The 26,229-nt window shown below is 42.0% G+C and overlaps 1 protein-coding gene across 1 annotated transcript in view; it reads left to right on the top strand.

Moving 5' to 3' along the window:
* MTREX (Mtr4 exosome RNA helicase) overlaps nucleotides 1-26,229 on the top strand; it is a 325,983-nt gene that overhangs the window by 222,059 nt on the left and 77,695 nt on the right. Inside the window, exon 21 of the mRNA XM_029577212.1 lies at nucleotides 9,992-10,180. Coding sequence (XP_029433072.1) covers nucleotides 9,992-10,180 — 189 coding nt within the window. The remainder of the gene's footprint in view (nucleotides 1-9,991; nucleotides 10,181-26,229) is intronic.

Below are 26,229 nucleotides of genomic sequence, written 5' to 3'. Positions count from 1 at the left end.
GCTGGGGGTGCCAGGTGCTAATGCCATGTCTGAGCCAAACAAGAATCCAATTTAGATTCCTTGCGTAAAGCATTATGGATGCTATTCAAGAATTGATTGATCTTGAATAGGGTGCTCTGAAAACTAATTTTAAAGGGGGACGAGTCTTAGTAGCGCTGTACCCCCTGGATCCGGCAGAGAGAGAGCAGTTGCGCTTTCTGAAAGTGGATGCGCTGGTGTGTGCTGTCGCCAAGCGGATGACTATCCCTGTGGAAGGCGTAGCAGCGTGAAGGAGGCGCAGGATCAGAGAATTGAGGCAGTCCTTAAGCAGGCCTTGAGGTGGTGGCAATGAAGTGCAGATGGCCTCTTGCTGCTCCGTGGTAGATCGCTCTTGCTTGCTCTTTCTCAGGAAGTCAATGAGTCCAGTTTGAATTTCAAGGCTGTGCCCTATGGCCTCACCACCCTAGATGCACCCGATCTCATCTGATTTCAGAAGTTAAGCAGGATTGAGTGTCAGCTATGGCTGATGGCTTGGTGCCAAGACAATTTCAAAGTCTAATGTTATGAAATGGCCTTTTAAAGCAGTGGTTCTCAACGTTTTTCCCCATCGTGACACACCTAACAGACCACACTCACATGTGTGACACACTGCTCATTACAATTTACGGCGGAAATAAAAAATAAAGGCCCAGTATTATTTTTATTGTTAAGAATGACACAAGGGAAAGAAACGTATTCTGTCTGAACAGAAATTGCATAAATGGTAAACGTCCCACACCAAAACAGCACCAATTTCCAGAACTTAACAGTAACCACCTTACCTAAGAAAAAGGCAACACTGAAAATATTACACCAGGCCTTAAGACACCAATACATCTCCTATTAGGAAAATGGACCAAGTCAGGCTGCTATAGAGCCCTACACAGAAACTACATGCCAGCAGAGTACCTCACCTGAATCACATGTGCTGACCCTCACCTAACAAAGAATAAAGAGACCAAAATGCATAACTAGAAGCATGCAGACAAAAACTGAATTGGAAACTGCAACAGGCCAGAGTCTTTGTATGCAGTGCAAAAAGGAAAAAAAGAAACATCACCTATCCTTTTAAAACAAATCAAGAAATATAAAATCAGTAGCAGTAAAACCATACTAACAAAAAGAACAGATTATTTCAAAACAGCGGATGAATGGAATATCCAGTAATTAAAAACTCATATCAAAAATTTCTAGATACCAATAAAATATTTCAAAATAGCAGACACAAAGACCCAGTAATGAAAAATAAGGATACAAAAAATGTTTTGCTCTGCATACCTGGGAACGTTTGATATCTAGGTGCCCTGAGATTGTTTTGAATTAGCAGGAGGAGGGGTGGTTTGCTTGGAACTTTCTCCTCTCTTTCTCTCGCACTGGCTCTCAATAGCTCACATATACACATGCTTTTTCTCTCTCACTTATATAGGCTCTTAATTACACATTTACACACATGCTGTCTATCTTTTCAGGCTTACACACAGGCTTTCAATCACACACATACATACTGTCCTTTTCTCTCACACACAGACTCTCATTCACATGCTTACAAACATGCTCTCTTTCTCTCATTTACACACAGCATATCAATCACATACTCAACTGCTCCCTCACCTAAACCAGTTCTCAATCATACACAGACACACATAGTCTCTCTTTCTCTCACTTTCACACAGGCTGTCAATCACACACTCACATGCTCTCTCATCTAAACCAGCTCTCAATCACATACAGACACACATGCTCTCTCTCTTTCTCTCATTTACACACAGGCTCTCAATCACATACTCAGATGCTCCCTCACCTAAACCAGCTCTCAATCACACACATACTCTCTTTCACATGTACAAGCTCTCAGTCATTCACGTACATGTTATCTCACTCACGCATGCTTGCTCATTCACTCACTCTTCCCCCCCCCCCCCCCCCCCCCAAAGTAGCGGCAGCAGCAGCCTCCTCCACTTCTAACCCTAAAGGCAGCAGCAACTTACTTCATTTTCAGCCCTCGCGAAGCAAGGAGTCCCATCGGCCACGGGAGTTGACGTTTTTCATTTTTCTGCGAGCCGCGCTGCTCATTCCTCAGGCCTCGGCTCTCTTCTGTTCTTCAGGCTGACGCTGCCTGCACTAGCATGGTCTCTTATTCCCGCGCACGCACCCACTGATCACCACTTCCTCTTCCGGAGAGCATGCTGGTGCTGCTGACTACACTCTCTTGCCGTTTTCCGCCCGGGCTTTCAGTGTTTTAAGCCCGGGTGGAGGACCTATCTTGCTTGGGTAGGGGGAGCAGCTGTATCAGCAGGGGACTGGGAAGTGTGGCAACACACCTGCGTGTGCTTGGTGACACACTGGTGTGTCACGACACACCAGTTGAGAACCACTGTTTTAAAGGATTACTCTGGTTTGGGAGTGAAACTTTAAAAAAAAAAAAAAAAAAAAAAAGGCAAATAAGTGGCATGAGTCCCAGGTTCCTCAGTTACCAGAGAATTAAAAGCAGGCGCCGCACTCATTTGGCGCTATACGTCATGCTAGGGGTTTGCAAATGTTTTTGACCCTACAGAGGAGCTGCTTTTCATAAGGCTCAACCTTTGGGTAGGTCTCAGTCCTTCATCCCAGTCAGCCCAGACAGGGCGCGGGCTCGAGTGGCGGTGCCTACCTGACCACCTCAATGAGGGTGTGCCAATTCCTAGAAACAGGAGATAGGGGGTCGCCTGTCTCTCCTTTTTATTGGAGGTGGATCGAGGTCACGTCAGACCATTGGGTTCTGGAGATAAGAGATGGCTATGCTCTGGAGTTTCTCAGTGTTCCTTGGGAGGAACTTGGCAGGAAGAGACAATATTATGGCAGGAAGAGACATATTATGGTAGATAGATTGTCAACACCTTGGATCCCTGGATCAGGATACGGCAAATAAGATCCTTCTTGGGTGGGTATACCTGAGATGGATCTATTTGCAACAGCTCAGAATAAGAAGGTACCAATCTTCTGCTCCAAGAGATCAGAATGCAAACTAGCAACAGATGCCTTTTCCTTTCAGTAGGGGACAGGTCTTCTTTAGGCTTATCCTTCCATAGCTCTAGTGACTAAAACTATGATAAAACTCAGGACCAAGAAATAAAGATCTTCATAGCGCCCTTTCGGCTGAGGCAAATTTGGTTGCCAATTCAGATTTATCCCTAAGGAAATCGATCAGATTGGGAACTTCAATGCCTAATCATGCAAAACCAGGAATTGTTGTGCTATCCCAACAGACAGTCTGCTCCTTCAATTTTTCCGATAAGATATGTGAAATCCATCTGGCATCTAGGAAGGAATCTACTAGGGCATCTTATGGTTTCTGTTGGAGGACGTTTATAGTCCATTGTGAGACTAAGGTCCTAGATCCTTTGCCTTTCCTCATACAGAAAGTTTTTAAATATTTTTTTGTATCTTTTAGAGTTTATCCTAAAAACCAACCCTATTAGAGTTCACTTCATTTCAATTGGCATTTATCTCCAATGTAGCAGGAAACCCTATTTATGTACAGTCTCTAGTTGTCAGATACATGTGAAGCCTCCCCCAGTGTCATTGAACATTTGCATGATACTTATCCAGATGATGAAAAACCCTTTTAAGTTCATGGACCTGGAAGGTCACTTTTTTGGTGGCAGTCAATTCAGCACACAGAATCTATGAACATCAGTTTCTAGTGACTTATCCATATTATACCAGATTTCATCATAATACTCCAGATACTTCCTAAGTTCCTGCCAACATATTTCCCTAGACCTTTAGGGAGAAGAGCTATGAGTTCCAATCCCACCTCCCTTTATGTATTAACCTATTTACCAGCAAGACTCCTGTTCATTTCTTAGAAAGAATTACTTAATTGTCTGAAGAAAAACAAATCTCCTTAATTTATAAGTTACACAAGGTTAAGCTTAACACTTCGTCAGGTAACACACACAGGCAATTAGGGATTCAGGCAATAATAAAAGCAATAAATACAAAAGCGCATTTGACATCCAGTGCCTATCAGATTACAATTAATCAATGCCAACCCCACATTTTTCTAGCCATGATTTGCAAGTATAGAATGCAAATGGGCTCTAACTTCCTGTCCCAGGGACTAGGGATTAAAGTTACAGTTATCACAGGGGACCTGCAGCTGAACCCTCTCTCCGGATCTTCAGCAAGCTGGTCTCTTTGTGACCGGGACCCAGGAGTCTGAGGCGGCAGGGTCTATTCCCCAGACCAGGAGATCCCAAGCTGAGAAGTGCTTCATCTTTTCCACTTTCGAGCAGCAAGGTGTGCTCAGCTCCTTTACTCAGGTACCCTTGGAAAGAGACAGGTCTTTCCTCTCTCTCTCTGCAGTGGGTGCAGGGATCTTGGCCAGTGTGGAGGCAACAGCACTCAGATGGACTGTCTCCTCCTCTTTGATGGGTAATGATCAGATGATGACAGGTGGCTAAGAGTGCTGGCAGCCTGCTCCTTTTCATGGGCTCACCTATGCATAGTCAGGTGAATGCATAATTAAGGCTTTTAATTAGATTTTCCCACTCTGGCCAGTCCTTTGTTTGCTGGCACAGTTCAACAAGCAGTCATTGTAACAAATGACAGTTGGCCAGGTTTGACAGGGCTCTGATAAACACTGATCCCAGATAGGGAATGAGGACCATAAAGAAAGGCCCCAATATTTAAGAACAGATTCACAGTACCAAATGGTCCTCATGTTGCTTTTGCCATTTCTTTTAGGCGCCACCTAGACTAGAAAGCGCCAATAAATCCATCAAGTTAGTCACGTAAACAGCACTGCAGAATCCCTTGTTTTCTCTGCATAGCTGTACATAACTCACATAGGCCAATGTCCATTTTGCTGATGTCAGAGGATCCATCTTAGCTGCTTGTCCTTTGTTGGCATTTTGTTGGCCAGTCCTTTGTTGGGATTTTCCTACAACCATATGTCTATAAAGATTAAAAGGCCCTTTATTCCCTTGTTTGTGAAAGCTGTCATCTTCTACATGAAGCAGACTCAAGCCATAGAAGGGTAACCCAGATTTTTGTTACTCACTTTTCTGTATCACCTTCCTGGTCAAAAAGGTCAATCTAGACAGTGAACAACATATATAAAATAAAACTCTGAACAAAATCAAAAAACATTAAAACCTTAAGATTGGGTTGCCAACATTTCCACAGACCGGGGCTGGACACTTGAGGACCGGGGTGAGGAGAAGAGGGATAGTGTCTTTCATTTATATAAATTTTAGATCCTGCCAGTGAACTTCCTAAACACTGTGGGGCTGATTCAATACCGTGCACTAGCCGCTGCGAACGGCCTAACGTGTGTTTTAGAAGCACATCCATAACCCCCGATCCAATATGGACATTGGCGTGTCCAAAACGCATGTCCAAATTTCCACATAGCTAAAAGCACTCATCACATGAAAATTCATTTAGATGAGACTATTAGCTAACCCCCATAAAGGTTTGCCACGCTTAGGGGCGCATTGAAGAAAAAAAAAAAAGAAAGATTCTGCTTTGAGATTCCTCCTAATAGTATTGTAGTGATACCATGTAGGAAGAAACAAATAAAGCAGTATTTATTTAAAAAAAAAATTATTTGGAAAAAAACATTTTTGACGACCAATACACACATAAGACACACGGTCCATGCCATGTATCTTGTGCGTGTATATGCCGGTAGCAGGAGAAAATGGATGCTCGTAGATTGAGCGTTTGTTTTACCAAACGGCTGGACAGCCACTAATCCTGTGCACCTGATTCTGAGGAGGACACATTTGACCTTGGTGCCTCTTTTTTTAGCATGACCCCTCATTTTAATATTGGATCAGGAGCCCAGGAGAGGTGGCTGGGACATCTTAGGAAAATGGGTGCTCAACACAGAGTGCCTGTTTTCTGCACACATTTATTTCATATGCCCCTGTATCTGTGTATGCATTAAATAAATAATGAATTGACAAGCTGCACACAGGCAACAATTTCTCTTCCAGCCTCTTAAGGCAATGAAGGAGGCCCCCTGCCATTCAGCTGCTCTGCATTTATCTCATCTCATGGATTATTGGGGGGGGGGGGGGCGGTTTACAATCGTTTTCCTATGTCCTCCTCTCATACACACATACATTCATTCTGTCACACACAAACACTCACTTATCCATACTCCCTCTCTCTTTCACACATGATCTCAGAAGATCAGAAGCATGCTGGGCAGGGAAGGGGGGAAAGATGGGAGAACCAGGGCTGTCAGAAGAGGCAAGCAACTTCCCAGGGTGCCAGTCCCAAGGGGCATTAACGTACCTCATCAGGGGGCAGTGCTGCATGCCTCCATTATAGTGGAACAAGTAGTCCTTAGCTCCTATGTGGCTGCTGGCTCAGCTGGCCAATCAGGTCATCCAAGGAGGTACTGCCTGCTTCCCCCCCCCCCCCCCCCCAGTCATATTACCTACATTGCCTGGGACACTGGGCAACCCAGCAATAGGCCTGAGGGGAGCAATGAGGTAATAGGCCCAGGGGAAGACTGGGTTCAGAGCAGGGGGAGCTGGGCAAGGAAAGGGCCAGGAAAGAGGTACAAGCATAGGCAGAGAGGGGAAGGGGGGTCACTGCAGTACACTGTTTTTGTTTGACATCAGGTAAATTCCAAGTTGCTAAGGGTCAAGGCGTGGGTCCAGAGTGAGACCTGAGGGGGGAAGGTGCAGCCTATAGAGCAATTTCCCCGACAGCTGCAGCTGTCGGCTGGACTGAGCAAGAGACCTTGTGACCCATTCCCTCCCTCCATGTCCCCCTCTGTATCTCAGTCCTACCATGCTCATCATCTGTCTGTTCTTTCCTTCCCTTTTGTCCCTGTCCCCTCTGTCTCTCCCCTCTCTTCATCCTGTACCTCCATCTTTCTGTTTCTCCATCCTGTCCTCTGTGTCTATATCCGTCTTGGCTGTCACTGCAGCCCCTCCTTGGGTCCTGGCCCAGCATGCTGTGAGAGGGGGTGGGAGGGGATCTAAGAGGGTCATTATTAATGCAGAAATCTGTGGAGCCACTGATTGCTGAGGGCTCTGCTGTGCCCCACCTCCTCTCCCTATGCTGTCCAATCACAGCATAAGAAAAGAGAGGGGCAGGAATACAATGCAGCTCTCCTCTGAGAGGCTCCGACCCTGCTTTTCTCTCACTGTAACTAGGAGTCTGTGGGGGAGAGGAGGGAACCACCCGCAAAACTGGACTTTTAGTGTCTGCTCGGTACTTCTGACTGAACACTGCACAGGATGCCTGAAAACCTGGCTGTCTAGTCCAAAACCGGGCAGTTGGCAACCCTACCTTAAGAGGCTTGGGCATGCAGTGGTAAAGCACACCATTTCCAGTTGAGCAGTAGACTGCATCTCCTCTGTTACATCTAGGCAGACCTGACCTTAAAAATCTATGTCAAGGCCCATATTATTAGGACCATGGCAGCGTCAGTCACCCATCCAAAGTCTACATCTATTGAGGAGATTTGCAAAACTGCAAGTAGAGTTTAATCCACGCATTTTCATCCTATTACCATCTAGATAAGGTCTCCTAGCGGTATAGTAGGTTTGCATTGTCAGTTTGCAAGCAGAGCGAATCTCCATCCCCTCTAGGACCTGTTTTTGGATTTTCATCGCTGTTTAAAAATATTAAATTGTAATAAAATTGAAAGTGGGATATTCCCCCAAGAAAAATATTAACAGTTCTTGTTATGGTTATTTTCCCACAGTTTTGTTGAATACAACTTTTATTTAACTAGAGTGCTCCATTTGTATGACTGTGATGAATTGTTTGTTGTAAGGGAAAGTGAAATTGGTTACCTGCAAACAGCAGTTCATAAGTCACATAAATCTTTCAGAATAATGCCATCGTTGTCATCTGCTGATGAGCAGTATGGCTGTTTAGTAGCAACAGAATCTTCTGGAAGCCCGGCTTCCTGTTATGCTCACTGTGCTGAGGCACAAAATGGTTATCAAACTACCGCTGGTAGTTTTATGTGAGATCCAGGCCTACTTGTTGAACTGGTAAATAAAGGAGAGCACTTTCACATTTTTGAATGCTCTTGGATCAACACTTTACCAGTGTGAAGCAGTTTACGCTTGTGTGTGCCAGTTGCATTACATCATGTCATTAGTTTTCATTCACCCCACGTAGATTTCTCATTACAGACAAGAGTGTTGCGTGGCAAACATCTCCAGTATAATCCAGTTTTGGCTGAATTGTAGAATGTTCAGTAGTTGGGTTATTTCTAGAGACAGAGTAAAATCTTCCACAAAATTCCCTACAACCTCATGACCTATAAACAGCTTTTCACCAGCAGCTCTGAGGCAACAAATACTATGACGACTCTCTTTAAGCATTCATTTTTCATTTCTGTGTATAAAGGAAACTTGGCTTTCCCCATTTATAACTCGCCATGAACTATGAGATGTGTAAGGAATATATTTTTTTATTATTATTGTTAGCATAGACTCAGACAAGGTGCATCTCATTGCAATGCTGGCAGAACCACTCATGCGGCATGTCATGCAAATCAAGATTTTAAGGTCCAAATAATGGTTTGCATTTAGCCGTTCCCATCACTTTCAACATACAACTTTAGAATCTTGGCTGTGCGCCTTTAAATTTTAGATTGCTTGATTCTTGCTGAAGTTTAGTAGCTCTTGCTCTATACTCAATTTTTTTTAAGCAGCTCCACTTTCTCCTGATTGCATGCCTCTTTATTTGCATTACAAGACTTGATTTTCTAATACTTTTTTCTGAAGTTTGCATCATCTTAGCTAGCGGGGTCATCACAACGCTTACCCCAACATTAGCATCAGTCTTTGTGGCCCAAAAATGCTTTGGCTCCCTTTTCTACTACTGCCAGAGTTGCTCCAAAGAGAAGTGAAGAAAAGTTGCTGATCAGTCATGGCTGTGTCTGCAAACTGCCTTTTAAACTAAGCAAGATGAAACATGAACTTGGTTGTGACGTCCAAGTAGCACAATTTTTCAGATAATACATATTTTTTCCACAACACAGAACTCAGGCTGAAGTCCATGATATTTTCCCTCTAATTGGAATTTTGGATTAAAGAACTTAGGATACAAGATGATCTGCTGTTATAGTTGTGTGGTTTGTGAATTAATCAAATATACATGAAGAGGGATCTTAATTTTTATTTAAGGGAAAAATGTGTTCGAGATTTATTTATTTATTTATTATTTTATATACCGACATTTGATCTCAATTGAGATATCACACCGGTTTACATTCAGGTACTGTAGGTATTTCTCTATCCCCAGAAGGCTTACAATCTAAGTTTTTGTACCTGAGGCAATGTAGGGTAAAGTGACTTGCCCAAGGTCACAAGGAGCGACAGCAGGACTCGAACCTTGGTCTCCTAGTTCATAGTCCACTGCTCTAACCACTAGGCTATTTCTCCTGGAAATATTCGTTTCTTACATGTTAATACACACAAACTTGGTAAGAATTAGCAGCATGTAATACCATCTGTTTTAAGGTTCCCCACACAACTTTGCAAGTACGCTACAATATGCAGCAGCCAGCCCTAGACTTCTACAGAATTCACTAGTAGCTCTAAATTGGTGAGATTGATGAAAACATGTCCACTGGTACTAAACTGAAATCGGCTCTCAAAGGAAGTCAGTATGCCAGAGTAAATTTTAAACCCAGTTTTCAGAGGCATAGCTTAGCTTCATAGCTAAGGCATCAAAACAAGAATGCCAGATAATCATGTACATTTAAATTGACAATAAGAACAACATTTTGGCACTTGCATAGTAACAGCTAATTACAGGAGCCTTTTAAATTGACTTGCCTTATGCAACAGAAATTCTTTAATGCTAAATTACAAGAAAGTCTTTAATGCTGTCTAACTCATGGGACCAGTAAATCAGTCTGGTTTGCTTAAAAATCTTACTTGTGGTCTATATGTAACTTGCTTTGGTATTTATTAGTGCATATGTCTTTGGTATCCTACTTTAGGAGGTACAGAAACGGTTCCCTGATGGCGTTCCATTATTGGATCCCATTGATGATATGGGCATCAAAGACCAGGGACTTAAAAAAATTATCCAGAAAACAGAAGCTTTTGAGCATAGGATGTATTCCCACTCACTTCACAACGACACTAACCTGGAGACAGTCTATAAGCTTTGCGAGAAGAAAGCACAGGTAAATGTCTATATTTTGCCCTTTTATCTTTCAGCTATCCTATTTATTTTATTTTTGCATAGCATCTATACTATATAGAAATCTGTACAAACTAAGCTCAGATTAATGATTAAAGGAATTGTACAAATGCCTTAGGAAAGGAGGCTATCTTTCACAAAAAGGCTATAGGCTAAATGGAAGCATAGCCAGCTTTTAGGATATGCAACCCGTGCAATCAAACAGGGCACTGTGATGGGGGGGGGGCACGCCACGGGCTGAAGGAAGTAAAGCGGGGCCACAAGAGAGCCCATCCTGCCATAGCCTGAAGAGAGAAGGAAGGCCAGCAGGGCTGTGGAGGACCCCACTCCACCGCAGCCCAATAAGGGGAAGGCCCTAAGAGTGTGTGTATGTCAGAGCCTGTGTACATGTGCGTGTGTGTGAGAGCATGTGTGTCACATATAAGCTGCCACAGGCATACACACATACACGCAAAATGTGTTTGTGAAGGAGAAAGAGCCTATATATGTGAAAAAGTGTGTGTGAGAATATCGGCATGAGTATATGAGATGGAGTACTTGAGAGAGAAGATAGTTTGTGTGGCTCCACCTCCCCCCCAATCCACCACAATTTCAGTGTGACTGGAAATCAAAAGATCCCAGATATGGAAGCAGGAGATTTTTTCATTCTTAGTTTTAATTGATTGGGTGGTGGTTGTTTCTGCTGTATTTAAATATTTAATTTGTGTTTTGGAAGATGTATAATATTTTTAAATTATTGGATGTTTTGAAAAATTTTTTTTATCATTCATGATTTACTTTTTTTTATTTTATTGTTTGATGTTTAAAAGGTATGGTCATGATGAACAGCATATATTGTCGGGCTAGTTGCAATTGCCAGTTCAGTTTTTGTGTGTACATTTCTATTTATGCTTTATGGTCTTTTTATTCTATATTTGTCTCCAACAGTTTACTGACACCTGTAGGTATATTTTGTGTAATGTATGAGGTTTTAAATATCATCTGAATAAGTTCTTGTATCCATTTTCTAAAATTGTTGATTCAGTGCTGTCAAATGATTTTAAAACTGGCCAGGACTTTCTTTATTGCATATAGGGACTTTAGGAGTTTATCTTATAATGTATTAAAAGCCAAATTGCCAGGTATGGTTAATGGCAGGCCAAGGTATGCATAATGTAGGGGGTATGCTCTACTTTTTGAATATTTAGACAAAATTTGAAATTTGTGTTGGAGATTTCTTGGCTCAGTTTTGTTGGTGATGTATAATCCAAAGATACTTGATTGATACAAAATGAAAAAATTGTGTGGTATTCTGTGATGGAGCATTTCAATATCTAGAGCAGTGGTCCCCAACCTTTTTTGCACCAGGGATCAGCTTCAAGCAAGACCATTTCTCCATGGCGGGGCAGGGGCGGGGCTTTGGTCATATGGGGGCGGGGTTATGGAGGGGGTTGGATTTTAGTGCACACTTATCATTTAATTATGACGTTTATAATGTGAATGTGACTCAACTCACCATAGGTTCTCACATGCATGGCACACTGACCCATGATCATCACGGGGCTAGATGTAAAAGTACAGTTTGTATCCAAGGGAACCCCCCTGACCCACAATAATGGATGTAAAGCAGAATTATGACATTCCCCATACAACTCACCCTACAAAAAAGATATTCTGGTTCTGGTGACATCTCAGTAACAGTAACTCAAACTCCTTCTACTTCCAGGCTCAATAGCCCTACTTATGAAAAGACAGCAGTTTACCACCAATGCATGTCCTCTTGAGAAAACACAAGAAATAAGACCGATACAAACGCTTACATGCTAGTAAAATATCTCATCTCAGTAACAGACACAGAACCGACCTAACATACTCCCAGGATCTGTAGTAATGCACATAAACTAATCCGCACACAGTTACACCTGTATTATGGAATACACTCAAACAGGAGCAACCCTATCTATGAAAAGGCAACACTACAAATATTAAATCAGGTCCTAAAAACCAATACACCTCTTATTAGGAAAACAGAACGAGCAAGCAGCTATAGATCCCCACACAGAAATAATTGTAAAACTATACTAATAAGCAGAATAAATGTTTCAAAACAGCTATGAACAAAATAACATCCAACAATTAAAAACTCATAAAAACTATTAAACATTCTCCAAACACCAATAAAATATTTCAAAAAAGCAGACATCACACAATTAAAATGGCAGTCAAGAAAAATAAACTTAAAAAGCCACCTTTACTTACCCCCTCCAGCAGCTCTCCTACTCCTCTTCCATGCAGGCTGTAGCACACACCAGAAGCAGCAGTAGAGGCTAAGCTCTATACTTATGGTCCTCTTCCTTAGTGCCCATGTCTCTCTCACACACACCATACCAGTCATGCCCCCATGACCAGTTTCTGTCTCTCACACACACCAATCATCTCCCAAACAGTCTTTGGCACACACACACCAGTCACCTTCCTGAACAGTTTCTCTCATGCCATACACACACACACACACACAGGCTTCCCACTCCCGTGTTCTACTAACATATATGGGCTTCTCACTCTCATAATCACTTTCTCTGTCTCTCTCTCTCTCTTACACACATACGCATGCACACACACTCCAGTCTCTCACTCCCATGCTTGTTCTCTCCACATGCACAGGCTTCTCATTCCCATAATCACTTTCTTTCTCTCTCTCTCACACACACACACACTCACCAGTCTCTCACTCCCATGTTCTCTTTCAGATATACAGGCTTCTCCCTCCCATGATGTGTCTCACACACACCCAGGTTTGTCACTCCCATGCTCACTCTTCACATGCACAGGCTTCTCATTCCCATAATCACTTTATTTCTCTCTCTCCCTCACACACACACACCAGTCACCTGATCTCGCTCATGCATACACACACATACACAGGCTTCCCACTCCCATGTTCTCTTTCAGATATACAGGCTTCTCTCTCCCATGCTGGGTCTCACACACACACACACAGGTTTCTCATTCCCATGCTCACATGCACAGGCTTCTCATTCCCATAATCACTTTCTTTCTCTCTCTCTCTCTCACTCACACACACACACACACACACACGCGCTTCCCACTCCCATGTTCTCTTTCAGATATACAGGCTTCTCCCTCCCATGCTGTGTCTCACACTCACCCAGGTTTCTCAATCCCATGCTTTCTTTCACCCCGACAACACCAGGCTTCTTACGCCCATGCTTTCTCACATACCCAGATTTCTCACTTCCATGCCTTTTCTCTCTCTCACACACACACATCAGTCACCTCCCTGAGCAATCACTTTCATTGTCTCTCACATACACACACACACATCAGCTCTCTGATGTGTGTCTCTCTGATGTGTGTGTGCTTCTCTCTCTCTCACTCACTTCCTCTCTCCCCCCCCCCCCCCCCCCCCGGAGCACAAATGGGAGCTGCAGCAGCCCTCGCAGGCCAAGAAAGAAGAATCCCATCGGCCGCGGGAGGCTCATGCTGCTGTCTCCCGATTACCGGCTGCTTCAATTGCTCGGGGGGCAGATGCTGCAGCGGCCGCTGCTACTTTATCACGTGGCATGGCTCTTTCTTCTTCCCGCGCATCGCGGTTCACTTCCTGTTCCGGGTCACGGGGGGGCAGGCGCGGGAAGAAGAAAGGGCCAGACACGGATGCCACAGCTTTTTCTAGCACCGCTGCCGTTCCCGCTGGGCTTGAACGTGCTGACAGCCCGACGGCAACGGCAGCAGGGAAGGAAGAGCAGCGGGAGAGACCGGGAGTGCGCGACACACCTGCCGGTGTTTGGCGGCGCCACGGACCGGCAAAAAACTCCCACGGCCCGGTCCCGGTCCACGGACCGGTGGTTGGGGACCCCTGATCTAGAGAATGTGAATTTCTAAATTTCTAAAACCAGCACTGGAGTGGTGGGGAGAATGGGGACAGTGCTGAGGTTGGGAGAGAGATAAAGAGGCCGATGTAATAAAGTGCGCCCAGCCTAGTGCACGGGTTAATGAGCGGTTGGATACCCATTTTGGATGCACTAGACTTCGCCCGATGCAGTAAGGGGATCAGGGCATTCAAAACGCACATTCAGAGGCGTCGCTAATAGTACTAATCCCGTCAATGCCATGTAGATGAAGCTATTAGCTATTACCCTGCGATGCAAAAAAAATCCCCATGTGCCCAAGGCACACTTTTTAGCACATCAAATTTTAAGCCTGCCCTGGAGCAGGTGTAAAGCTCTTGATGCACGTCAAAGGCTCAACAAAAAAGCAAAAACTGCTTGTCTGTATTTCCTTCTAATAACTTTCGTCGTGATATTAAGTAGAAGGAACCACAGAAAGCAGCATCATGAAAAATAAAAAGGCTCGATGAAAAAAACCAAATTTCTGGGTGCACAATATACACACTCCAGGCCGTGTATATTGTGCCAGTAAATTGGCTGCTGTGGGATAAAACAGACGCTCATATTGAGTTTTGTCTCACAGCTAAGGATGGAATCTAACATTAAAGCCTTTAAAAAAGGAATCAGAACTTGGTTGTTTTCCCAAGCTTTTCAATAATATAATTATTTTATATTTTAAGTTAATTTTAGATTTCATGTTATGACTAATTCTTACCATTATTTTTAGCTGTATTTTAATGGTTTTATATGATTGAAACAATGTGTTTAAGTATTTATATATTTTAGATTGTTAATTTTTATTTGCACATATTTTTAACTGTTATTTGTGTAACCATTTATTTATTTATTTATTTAAGGCTTTTATATACCGACTTTCTTGATACAAATCAAATCAACTCGGTTTACATCTAACAAAGGGGTTAACCATAACCAAATAACAAGAAACATAGATTGAAGAAGCAAAAAGTTACATTGTAACAAGGGCGCAAAAATGAGAACAGCGATAATTAACTTTTTACAGGAGAATGTGTGGGAGGGAGGCAAAAGGAGCTCACCACATTATAACGTATATGAGTACTTAGAGTTTATTTAATCACAGTAGAGTTGGGAATAATTCTAAGTCAAGCTATTGGCTTAGGAGCAGGGAAAGGCTCGACAGAAAAGCCATGTCTTGAGTTTCTTCTTAAAAGTTATGAGACAGGTTTCCTGCCTGAGGTCTGGTGGCATGGTGTTCCAGATGGAGGGACCTATTGTTGAGAATGCCTGGTCTCTGATGTTTGATTGGTGCACCGCTTTGATTGGAGGAACGTGCAAGGATCCTTTGTAAGCTTCCCTTAAGGGTCTGGTCGTAGAGTGAAGACTGAGAGGGTGTAGCAGGTCAAGAGGGGTCTGATGGTATATGCTTTTGTGAATAATTGTGATTTATGGAGAAACCTAAAGTTTACTGGGAGCCAATGTAGATCTTTTAGTATAGGAGAGATGTGATCTCTCCGATTGGTATTCGTCAGGATTCTCGCAGCCGTGTTTTGAAGCAGCTGGAGGGGTTTTATTGTAGTATCAGGAAGACCTTGCAAGATGGAGTTGCAGTAATCGACCTTGGAGAACAGGATGGTTTGGAGGACCGATCTGAAATCGTTATGGAAAAGGAGCGGCTTGAGTTTTTTGAGTACTTGTAGCTTGTAGAAGCATTCCTTCGTAGTGTGGTTTATTTAACCGACATATTTTTTAATGAATGCCGGTATACAAAACTCTAATAAATAAAAATAAATAAATAACCCGCACATAGCCACATCTCCTAGGCGCCCAATGCCAAGGACATGCTAGGGATGCACAATTTATCTCTAGTGCATTCTTTTTAGCATGGCAGCTTATTTGACTCTTGCATTAGGCACCCAGGAGTGGTTGATGTGCACACATTGAAAAAATGGGCACCTCGTTTGGACACACATTTGTATGCGCACTTTCTTACATCGGCCCAAATATGTGCCACTGCTGCTAATTCATGTCAATCTGAGACGGGTTGATGTTAGCCATTCTCCCTCCTCCTCCCAGTATGACTTCCTTACCCTCTGGCCCTGAGAAAAAGGGATCAGTTGGGGGAGGGGGCACCATTTGCTCTAGAGCTGTCCCTGAATGGGAGAAAGGAAAATCATAAAAGAGATATGAGGTTATGATAGCTCGTATACTGATTACCTGTTTCCATGAAAGAAGACAAGAAATCCATTAAGCCTATGCTTCAGTTGCCTAACAGTTCTTTCAGTATGGTAATCTAAAAGATCAATAAAACATTGGATATATAGGCAGTTATAAAGCATTGAAAAAATTCCTTCCCAAACCCAGATATAGTGATAGTGTAGCAGTAGTTCTCAGAAGGCAGCAGAATGGCTGTCCTTACACATGGGAGACATTATCTGATGGAACCTGGCACAAAAACTTTGTCAAAATGTCTAGGTTTGTCTGAGTCTCACTAAGGATGCCCATGCATACATTATGCCACGTGACCACATGGGGGTCCCGTCACACTTTCTTTTTCCTCAGAGCCCAGTGGCCACAGTCTCTCTGAATCTCACACTTTTCCTATGGAGTTTTGTTCTTTTTTCAGGAAATTCTTTGTCTAGTTGTCATGGGGTCCCACAGTTCTCCTGTAGTATCCCTAGATGGATTATTCAACATTTTTCTAAGTTTCCTTTCGATCGGTTCCTTCTGAGCAGCGGTGCCTTTGATACCTGTTGGCCATCAATAGTCTGTCCACCATTGAATTCAATTTAGCTTCCCTTTTCTTTCGCGTCGACATGTCGACCAGGTTCCAGTGATGCCCTTGATGCGCGAGCACCATGTCTATCACAGATACCCATTATTTAATATTTATAAATCACCTTCCATATTAAAAAAAAAAAAAAAATCACTCAAAGCAATGCACAATTGCAACATAAAATAATCAAAATAATAACGTTCATTAAAACAAACAGCAGACATAACATTTATATTAAAATCTGAACTATTGAGAATCACCTATTCTTATTGCATTGTTGGTCAAAAACATAAGACTAGACTGTTCTCTTTATAAGACTAGCCATAAAGTGGGTCATATGTTCTCACCCTCGGGACATCAGTCAAGTGTCCTGTGCTTGGGGGGCATCGCATGACATCGGGAGTTGCTGCAAATGTGTATAGATGATCTCCAAAGAACGCTGAGCCCAACTGGAGAACAGGGAACATCTCTTCAGGCATCTGAAGACTGATCCATAGGCATCGACATCGAAGGTCCATAGAGTCGCACCGATGGACATCGGGCCGTCGACATCGGGGTAGAGGGCCAATGGTTCCCTTTCTGCCGGTGGCCGGTAGGAAACCCAGATACAGGCCATTGCCCAGCTCCTCCAGTTGAAGAAGTCCGGTTCCAGGCAAAGGGGGCATGCGGAGTTCAAGCAGAGTCAGGTATCAAGACCAAGAATCAATCAGAGAGGAGGAGGCAAGGCAAGATGAGGAGCTGGAGACAAGGCAGGATAAAGCAACGCACACTGCAGGCAAGGCTCGCAAGATAACCTGTTGCTGATGTACCATCTGGGTGTATGGTGAGAATTTAAATACCTCGCTGTGCTGATGTCATTCCCAAATGGATTGTACTTAAGCTGTAGGGTAGTTTGTCTGTTAGTGGATAGCAATTGCATAAAATTTTAAAATATAAACTTTGCTGAGTTGTATGTGTTTCTGTTTCCCACTCCACTCACAAATCTTCATACATATATAGACTATAGCCCAATTGGGGGTGGGAGGAAATTGTGCATAATATGATTCAGTCAGTCACTCAGGAGCATGTGGTTCGTAAAAACAGGAGAGTAGCCCAATAGGAAAATTGTGGTAAGAAATTAAGTAGCTCAGTTGGATTTAAACACGGTCAGATATGTATAAATGGTGACCATATATGAATGTAAGTTATCGGTAATAACTGTTTACAGCAATAAAAAAGAAAGTAATCTGTGTAGAATATTTTTTTAAATTGAAATTTAAACGTTTTGTGTGAAAATTGTCTGTTCATACATTAAAGCAATGAGCAGATCACAATTCATTCATGCTTGCAATTGTAACTTCTTTGTAATCATAACATGCCCTTAAAAAAAAAAACACTTAGAAAGTGCTGTGCCTTGTGTGTTCATTAGAATGTTACATGAATGTTACTTCTATGGTACAGTATAATTATTTCCACTTAACTTTCATTAAGCTTGTATGGTTCTTAACATTAAAAATCTTTTCCTTTTGCTTTTGCTACTATTTATTCACTGATCAATCTTTCAAAGAGATTTTTGTTAAATGATTAATTGATTAATAAACAGCAAAAGTATGAACATACCCATTTTTCACACAATTTTTTTTAATTCCACTTTAAAGCAACATTTCTACATAGGATTACCTTTTTTATTTCTGTAAATAATTATTAGTGATAGCTTTCATCCACGCATTAAGAAAGGTGGAAGGAAGGCAAAACGATTACCAGCATGGTTAAAAGGTGAGGTGAAAGAAGATATTTTAGCCAAAAAACATCCTTAAAAAATTGGAAGAAGGATCATTCTGAAGAAAATAGGAAAAAGCATAAGCATTGTCAAGTTAAGTGTAAAACATTGATAAGACAGGTGAAGAGAGAATTTGAAATTGTTGGCCATAGAGGCAAAAACTCAGAATAAAAACTTTAAAAAATATATCCGAAGCAAGAAACCTGTGAGGGAGTCGGTTGGACCATTAGATGACCAAGGGGTTAAAGGGGCTCTTAGGGAAGATAAGGCCATTCCAGAAAGATTAAATGAATTCTTTGCTTCTGTGTTTAATAATGAGGATGTTGGGGAGATACCAGTTCCGGAGATGGTTTTCAAGGGTGATGAGTTGGATGAACTGAACCAAATCACTGTGAACCTGGAAGATATAGTAGGCCAGATTGACAAACTAAAGAGTAGAAAATCACCTGGACCGGATGGTTTGAATCCTAGGGTTATAAAGGAACTCAAAAATGAAATTTCAGATCTATTAGTTAAAAATTTGTAACCTATCATTAAAATCATCCACTATACCTGAAGACTGAAGGGTGGCCAATGTAACACCAATATTTAAAAAGGGCTCAAGGGGCGATCTGGGAAAATATAGACCAGTGAGCTTGACTTAAGTGCCAGGAAAAATAGTGGAAACAATTCTAAGTATCAAAATCACAGAGCATATAGAAAGACTTGGTTTAATGGAACAGAGTCAACATGGATTTACCCAAGGGAAGTCTTGCCTCACAAATCTGCTTCATTTTTTTGAAGGGGTTAATAAACATGTGGATAAAGGTGAACCAGTAGATGTAGCATATTTGGATTTTCAGAAGGCATTTGACAAAGTCCCTTATGAGAAGCTTTTAAGAAAACTAAAAAGTCATGGGATAGGAGGCGAGGTCCATTCATGGATTACAAACTGGTTAAAAGAAAGGAAACAGAGAGTAGAGTAAATGGTCAATTTTCTCAGTGGAAAAGGGTAAACAGAGGAGTGTCTCAGTGATCTGTACTTGGACCGTTGCTTTTCAATATATTTATAAATGATCAGGAAAGGAATAGATGTATGAAGTTATCAAATTTGCAGATAATACAAAATTCTTCAGCGTAGTTAAATCACAAGTGGATTGTGATACTTTGCAGGAGGACCTTATGAGACTGCCAAATGGCAGATGAAATTTAATTTGGACAAGTGCAAGGTGTTGCATATAGGGAAAAATAACCCTTGCTGTAGTTTCGCGATGTTAGGTTCCATATCAGGAGCTACACCCAGGAAAAAGATCTAGGGAACATCACAGTGGATAATACTTTGAAATCGTCGGCTCAGTATGCTGCAGCAGTCAAAAAAGCAAACAGAATGTTAGGAATTATTAAGAAGGGAATGGTTAACAAAACTGAAAATGTCATAATGCCTCTGTATCGCTCCATGGTGAGACTGCACCTTGAATACTGTGTACAGTTTTGGTCGCCGCATCTCAAAAAAGATACAGTTGCGATGGAGAAGGTACAGAGAAGGGCGATCAAAATGATAAAGGGGATGGAACAGCTCCCCTATGAGGAAAGGCTGAAAAGGTTAGAGCTGTTCAGCTTGGAGAAGAGATGGCTGAGGGAGGGATATGATAGAGGTCTTTAAGTTCATGAGAGGTCTTGAATGAGTAGATGTGAATCAGTTATTTACACTTTCGGATAATAGTCTATGGGACATTCCATGAAGTTAGCAAGTAGCACATTTAAGACTAATTGTAGAAACATCTTTTTCACTCTATGCACAATTAAGCTCTGGAATTTGTTGCCAGAGGATGTGGTTAGTGCAGTTAGGGGTAGATTTTCAGAGCCCTGCTCGCCTAAATCCGCCCAAAACCGGGCGGATTTAGGCGAGCAGGGCCCTGCGCGCCGGGAAGCCTATTTTACATAGGCCTCCCGGCGCGCGCAGAGCCCCGGGACTCGCGTAAGTCCCGGGGTTCTCGGAGGGGGGCGTGTCGGGGGGCGGGCCCGGTCGTCGCGGCGTTCCGGGGGCGTGTCGGCAGCGTTTTGGGGGCGGGTTACGGGGGCGTGGCTACGGCCCAGGGGCGTGGCCGCGCCCTCCGTACCCGCCCCCAGGTCGCGGCCCGGCGCGCAGCAGGCCCGCTGGCGCGCGGGGATTTACGTCTCCCTCCGGGAGGCGTAAATCCCCCGACAAAGGTAAGGGGGGGGTGTAGACAGGGCCGGGCGGGTGGGTTAGGTAGGGGAAGGGAGGGGAAGGTGAGGGGAGGGCAAAGGAAAGTTCCCTCTAAGGCCGCTCCGATTTCGGAGCGGCCTTGGAGGGAACGGGGGGAGGCAGCGCGGCTCGGCGCGCGCAGGCTATACAAAATCGATAGCCTTGCGCGCGCCGATCCAGGATTTTAGCCGATACGCGCGACTACGCGCGTATCTACTAAAATCCAGCGTACTTTTGTTTGCGCCTGGAGCGCAAACAAAAGTAGGCTGTTCGCGCTTGTCTGAAAATCTACCCCTTAGTGTAGCTGGGTTTAAAATAGGTTTGGATAAATTCTTGGAGAAGTCCATTAATGCTATTAATCAAGTTGACTTAGGGAATGGCCTCTGCTATTACTGGCATCAGTAGCATGGGATCTTCTTAGTGTTTGGGTACTTGCCAGGTTCTTGTGGCCTGGTTTGGCCTCAGTTGGAAACAGGATGCTGAGCTTGATGGATCCTTAGTCTGACACAGCATGGCAATTTCTTATGTTCTTATATATGATTGTGAATCTTTGGTGAACATTTATTCCCTTCAGACAAATAAACAATTCTAAATTACCTGTATCAAATGCAGTGTGTCAGTAAAAATAAAAAGTGTCTTTTAATAGTCTATATTCAAATTTCAGAAATCTAAAAAATAAGATTGGAGCGTTAGAATGAAGATATAGACCTAATAGCAATTTTGGAGACCTGGTAAAAAGAGAATAACTGAGTGACGGGGCAGTCCAAATTGATGGTGAGTAGCATTTAGTCAAGCAGGATAAGAATTCTGCAGGCTACATACTGCACTCCTTTTCATGAATAGAAATTCCTTGTGTGATAGGGAAAGAGTATAGCAGTTGGGGTATACTATTGCCCACCTAATCAGGATGAAGGGACAGACTATGAAATGCTAACTGTGACTAGACAGACTAATTAAATTGGCAACACAATAATAATGGGAAAATTTAATTATGAAATATTGATTGGATAAATATCAGAATAGGACATACTTCATGAAGCATCTGGTCCTGGAACAGACAAGGGAAAATTTACTTTAGATCTACTCAGTGGAATGCAGGACTTGATACAAGGGATAAAGGTAATAGAGCTAGTTGGCAATACTGATCATAATGCACTCAAATATGACATAATCGCTGGAACAAGAATATCAAGTAAAACTGCTGTAGTATTATTAATCTTTAAAGAGGGAGACTGCAATAAAATTAGAAAATTAGAAAAAAATTAAAAGCAGCTGCTAGGGTTAAAAGTTTGTATGATTTAGATTAATAAGATTTTCCTTGTGGCCATTATGTCTATTCTATGCAACTAGAGTCAGAGTGATTCCCCCGTTCCTTACTCAGTGTTGGAAAAGTATACATAATCATCTTATTATGGAACAATTCACTAGCCATCAATCTTCTCCTTTAGCTATTAGAAAAGTGCTGGACTTATGGATGGCTTATATATCATCACTACTTCATAAAGCTTGTAGTCTGGTTCTTAATAATTGATACTTTTTCTGATTGCTCTTAACTTTTGGGAGGGAGGGAGGATTTTAGCTGGGGGTTCGTAGGATATTTTTCTGTATTTTTATATTGTTAACTAAGGAACATTTGATACTTTGGTTTATTGAGGGTATGGGGAGAATTACTGGTTTGTTTCCCATGCACTCTCGTCAGTTTTAAGATGACATATAGCGTGTATCAGAGCCAGATATGCACCATATTTGCTGTTTAGCAAGCTTTGTTTCTTGGGAAATAAAAATATATTGAAATATTTAAACATAAAAAGTTTGCATGGTGTGGTTATTGTTTAAAAATACCATCTTGGAAGCCCAGATAAAATTGTATTCCATGCATTAAAAAAGGTTGAAGGAGACTAAATGACTGCTGTCATAGTGATGTTAAAGAGGCTACATAAGAACATAATTGCCATATTAGGTCAGTCCAAAGTCTATCGAGCACAACATCCTGTCTCCAAAAGTGGCCAGTTCAGGTCATTTCCCATAAGATAGATTTAATTCCTGTTACTCACTCCTAGCAATAGCTTTCTTTAGTCTACCTGGCCAATAATGTGTTATGGACTTTTTCTACAGGAACTTGTCAAAACCTCTTTTCAACCTGCTTTGCTAGTCTCCTTGATCATATCCTCTGGCAACAGATTCCACATCTTGATAGTGCATTGAGTGAAAAAGTACTTTCAGTGATCTGTTTTTACTTTATATTTATTGACATTATTTAACATAATTTTACAAAGCATCCACTTTGTACAGAAATACCATGAATATGCGACCAAACTGATAAGGGGAATGGAACAGCTCCCCTATGAGGAAAGACTAAAGAGGTTAGGACTTTTCAGCTTGGAGAAGAGACGGCTGAGGGGGGATATGATAGAGGTCTTTAAGATCATGAGAGGTCTTGAACGAGTAGATGTGAATCAGTTATTTGCACTTTCGAATAATAGAAAGACTAGGGGGCACTCCACGAAGTTAGCAAGTAGCACATTTAAGACTAATCGGAGAGAATTCTTTTTCACTCAACGCACAATAAAGCTCTGGAATTTGTTGCCAGAGGATGTGGTTAGTGCAGTTAGTGTAGCTGGGTTCAAAAAAGGTTTGGATAAGTTCTTGGAGGAGAAGTCCATTAACTGCTATTAATCAAGTTTACTTAGGGAATAGCTACTGCTATTAATTGCATCAGTAGCATGGGATCTTCTTAGTGTTTGGTTAATTGCCAGGTTCTTGTGGCCTGGTTTGGCCTCAGTTGGAAACAGGATGCTGGGTTTGATGGACCCTTGGTCTGACCCAGCATAGCAAGTTCTTATGTTCCCAAAGTCCCTCAAAGACTCCTCAGCAAATTATAAAGTCACAGGATTGGAGCAGTATCCTACTGTGGGTTGTTTGCTAGTTAAAGCATGGGAGATAAAATTGTACTAAATGGTCAGTTTCCCAGTGGAGAGAAGTGAATAGTGGAGTGCCCCAGCGAAATGTATTGGGACCGAGGCTGTTTAACATTTATATAAGTGATTTGGAAAAAGGGAGCTACGAGTGAGGTGGTCAAACTTGCAAAAAACACAAAACTGTTGAAAGTTGTTAATATATGAGTGGACTGTGAGAAATTGCAGAAGGACCTTGCCAGTCTAACTGGGGCATCTAAGTAACAGATAAAATTTAAAGTGGATTAGTACAAAGTGATGCACATAGGAAAAAATAATCTCAACTATAGGTTTCATATTAGGAGCCTTACTCAGGAAAATAATTTTAGATGATATGTTGAAATCTTCAGCTTAGTGTGCAGCGGCAGTCAAAAAAGCAAATAGAATGTTAGGAATTCAGAAAAAATGGAGGAAAAAAGTGCTACTTTTGATTTTTAAAGCACTACATGAGGATTTTCCTCCTGCCTTGAAAATCCATATTCCAACCCAGCAGCTGCAGTCATAGGGTAGACATCTGGAGATACCCACTTTTCATCAGCTAAGATTATGTGAGACCAAGAAAAGAATATTTGTAGTCACAGGTCCTATAATGTGGAATCAGTTACCTGAGAATTTGAACGCCAAGACTAGTATGAAAATATAAAGGAAAAGCTAAAGGGTTATTTGTTTGTGCAAGCTTTTTGTGGTTAACAACATGAAAGTCAACTTGTGTTGTAATTGACAGGCTGAATTGGCAGATAGGTGGGGACTTTTTCCTATTTTTTGGGTTTGATATTAGTTCTATTTCTGTATTTTTTATGTACTATGTATGTTTTATTGTAACCAATAGAACATGACAGAAATACAGTATTTTAAATAAATAACACTTCTGTATTGATCCATGGTAAAGACCACATCTTGAGTATTGTTCGTAGTTGCGGTCACTCCCATCTCAAAAAGATACAACAGAACTAGAAAAATTATGAAGGACAACAAAAATGATTAAGGAGATGAAATGCCCTTATGAAGAGAGACTAAACAGATTAGGGCTCTTCATTTTGAAGAAAACATCTGAGTGGGATTATGATAGAGGTTTATAAAATCATGAATTGGATGAAACAGGCAAATAGGGAATGGTCATTTACCCTTTCAGATAGTACTAAGATTAGGGTATACTCCATGAAACTAACAGCCAGCAAATTTAAAACAAATCGAAGATACAGACCTTCAGATACCTTTTATTTATTTATTTATCGAGTTTTATATAACGTCGTTCGGTTTCGCCATCACAACAGTTTACAAAGTTTCGATGTTTAACAGAGTTTCCAAAAGGTTCTAGTGATTGTTAACATAGATATTGTTGGTTTTATAAACGTAGTTCAGTTGTCGAACTGTACAGGTTTCGGTTATGTGTTATATTACTTTCTTGCATTGGTTCCACATGTTTGCATTGGATCAGTAGGAGGGAAGTGGTGCTTGAGAGTCATTGGGTGAGTTGGTAGGCTTTGGTAATCATCCAGGTTTTTAGATCTTTTTTGAAAGTTTTTAAGTTTTGTTATGTTCTAAGTTCGATTGGGAGGGTGTTCGAGTTTGGGACTTCCTAGTGATATGGCTCTCTTCTGAGTTGAGGTGAGTTGTTTTGAACGAGCAATGATGTATGGACTTCGAACCTTTTCCTTTGGAAAGAAAACAATAGAACTAGGGGGCATGAAGTGAAACTCCAAGGAGAACAACGTAGAACCAACATCAGGAAATATTTCTTTATGGAGAGGGTGGTGGAGGCCTGGAATCCCTTCCAGAGGAGGCGGTGAAGAAGAGAACAGTCAAAGGGGCATGGGATAAACACAGTGGATCTCTAAAAGCTAGAGGACAAAAATGAGATCGTGCACGGGGTAACTTGCTGGTTCGGCAGTTACTAGCCTTAGCAGAAGGCATGGAGATTTCTACCCTTAACTATAATACTTTGATGCTTTTAATGCAACTGAAGATTGCTCCCCATTTAGACGGCAGGGGAAAAGAGGAATTAGATTCAGAAGACAACAGAGGGCCCTAACTTCCATGGTCTAGGATACTGATATGCAGACATAAGGGAAAAAGCACAGGACTTCTACAGCCAAGTCCTAAAGGAAACAAAGCGTGCATGGGGTAATTTGCTAGTGCAGCGGTTACTACCCTTAACCAATAAGCCTGGATACTTTTGATGCAACTCCAACATTTGTTCTCTGCTTCGATGGCAGGGGAAAAGGGGAATTGGATTAAACAGCAACCAACAAGTGCCCCGACATGGGAGTAACCTGAACAGAGCAGCAGTTAGTACCCTTAACAGAAGACATGGATTACTACTCTTAACATATAAGCCTTGATGCTTTTGATGCAACTGCAAATTGCTCTCTGCTTCAAAGGAGGGGGGTGAGAGTAGAGGGAATGAGAAATTTGGATTCAGGGACAACCAACATGATCCATGACTGATTTACAGTCTGGAGTATTAATATCCA

Source organism: Rhinatrema bivittatum, chromosome 1 (assembly GCF_901001135.1).
Source record: "Rhinatrema bivittatum chromosome 1, aRhiBiv1.1, whole genome shotgun sequence".
NCBI classification, from domain to species: Eukaryota; Metazoa; Chordata; class Amphibia; order Gymnophiona; family Rhinatrematidae; genus Rhinatrema; species Rhinatrema bivittatum.
Note: the sequence above shows the minus strand (reverse complement) of the source record. Positions and strands in the feature narration are given on the sequence as shown.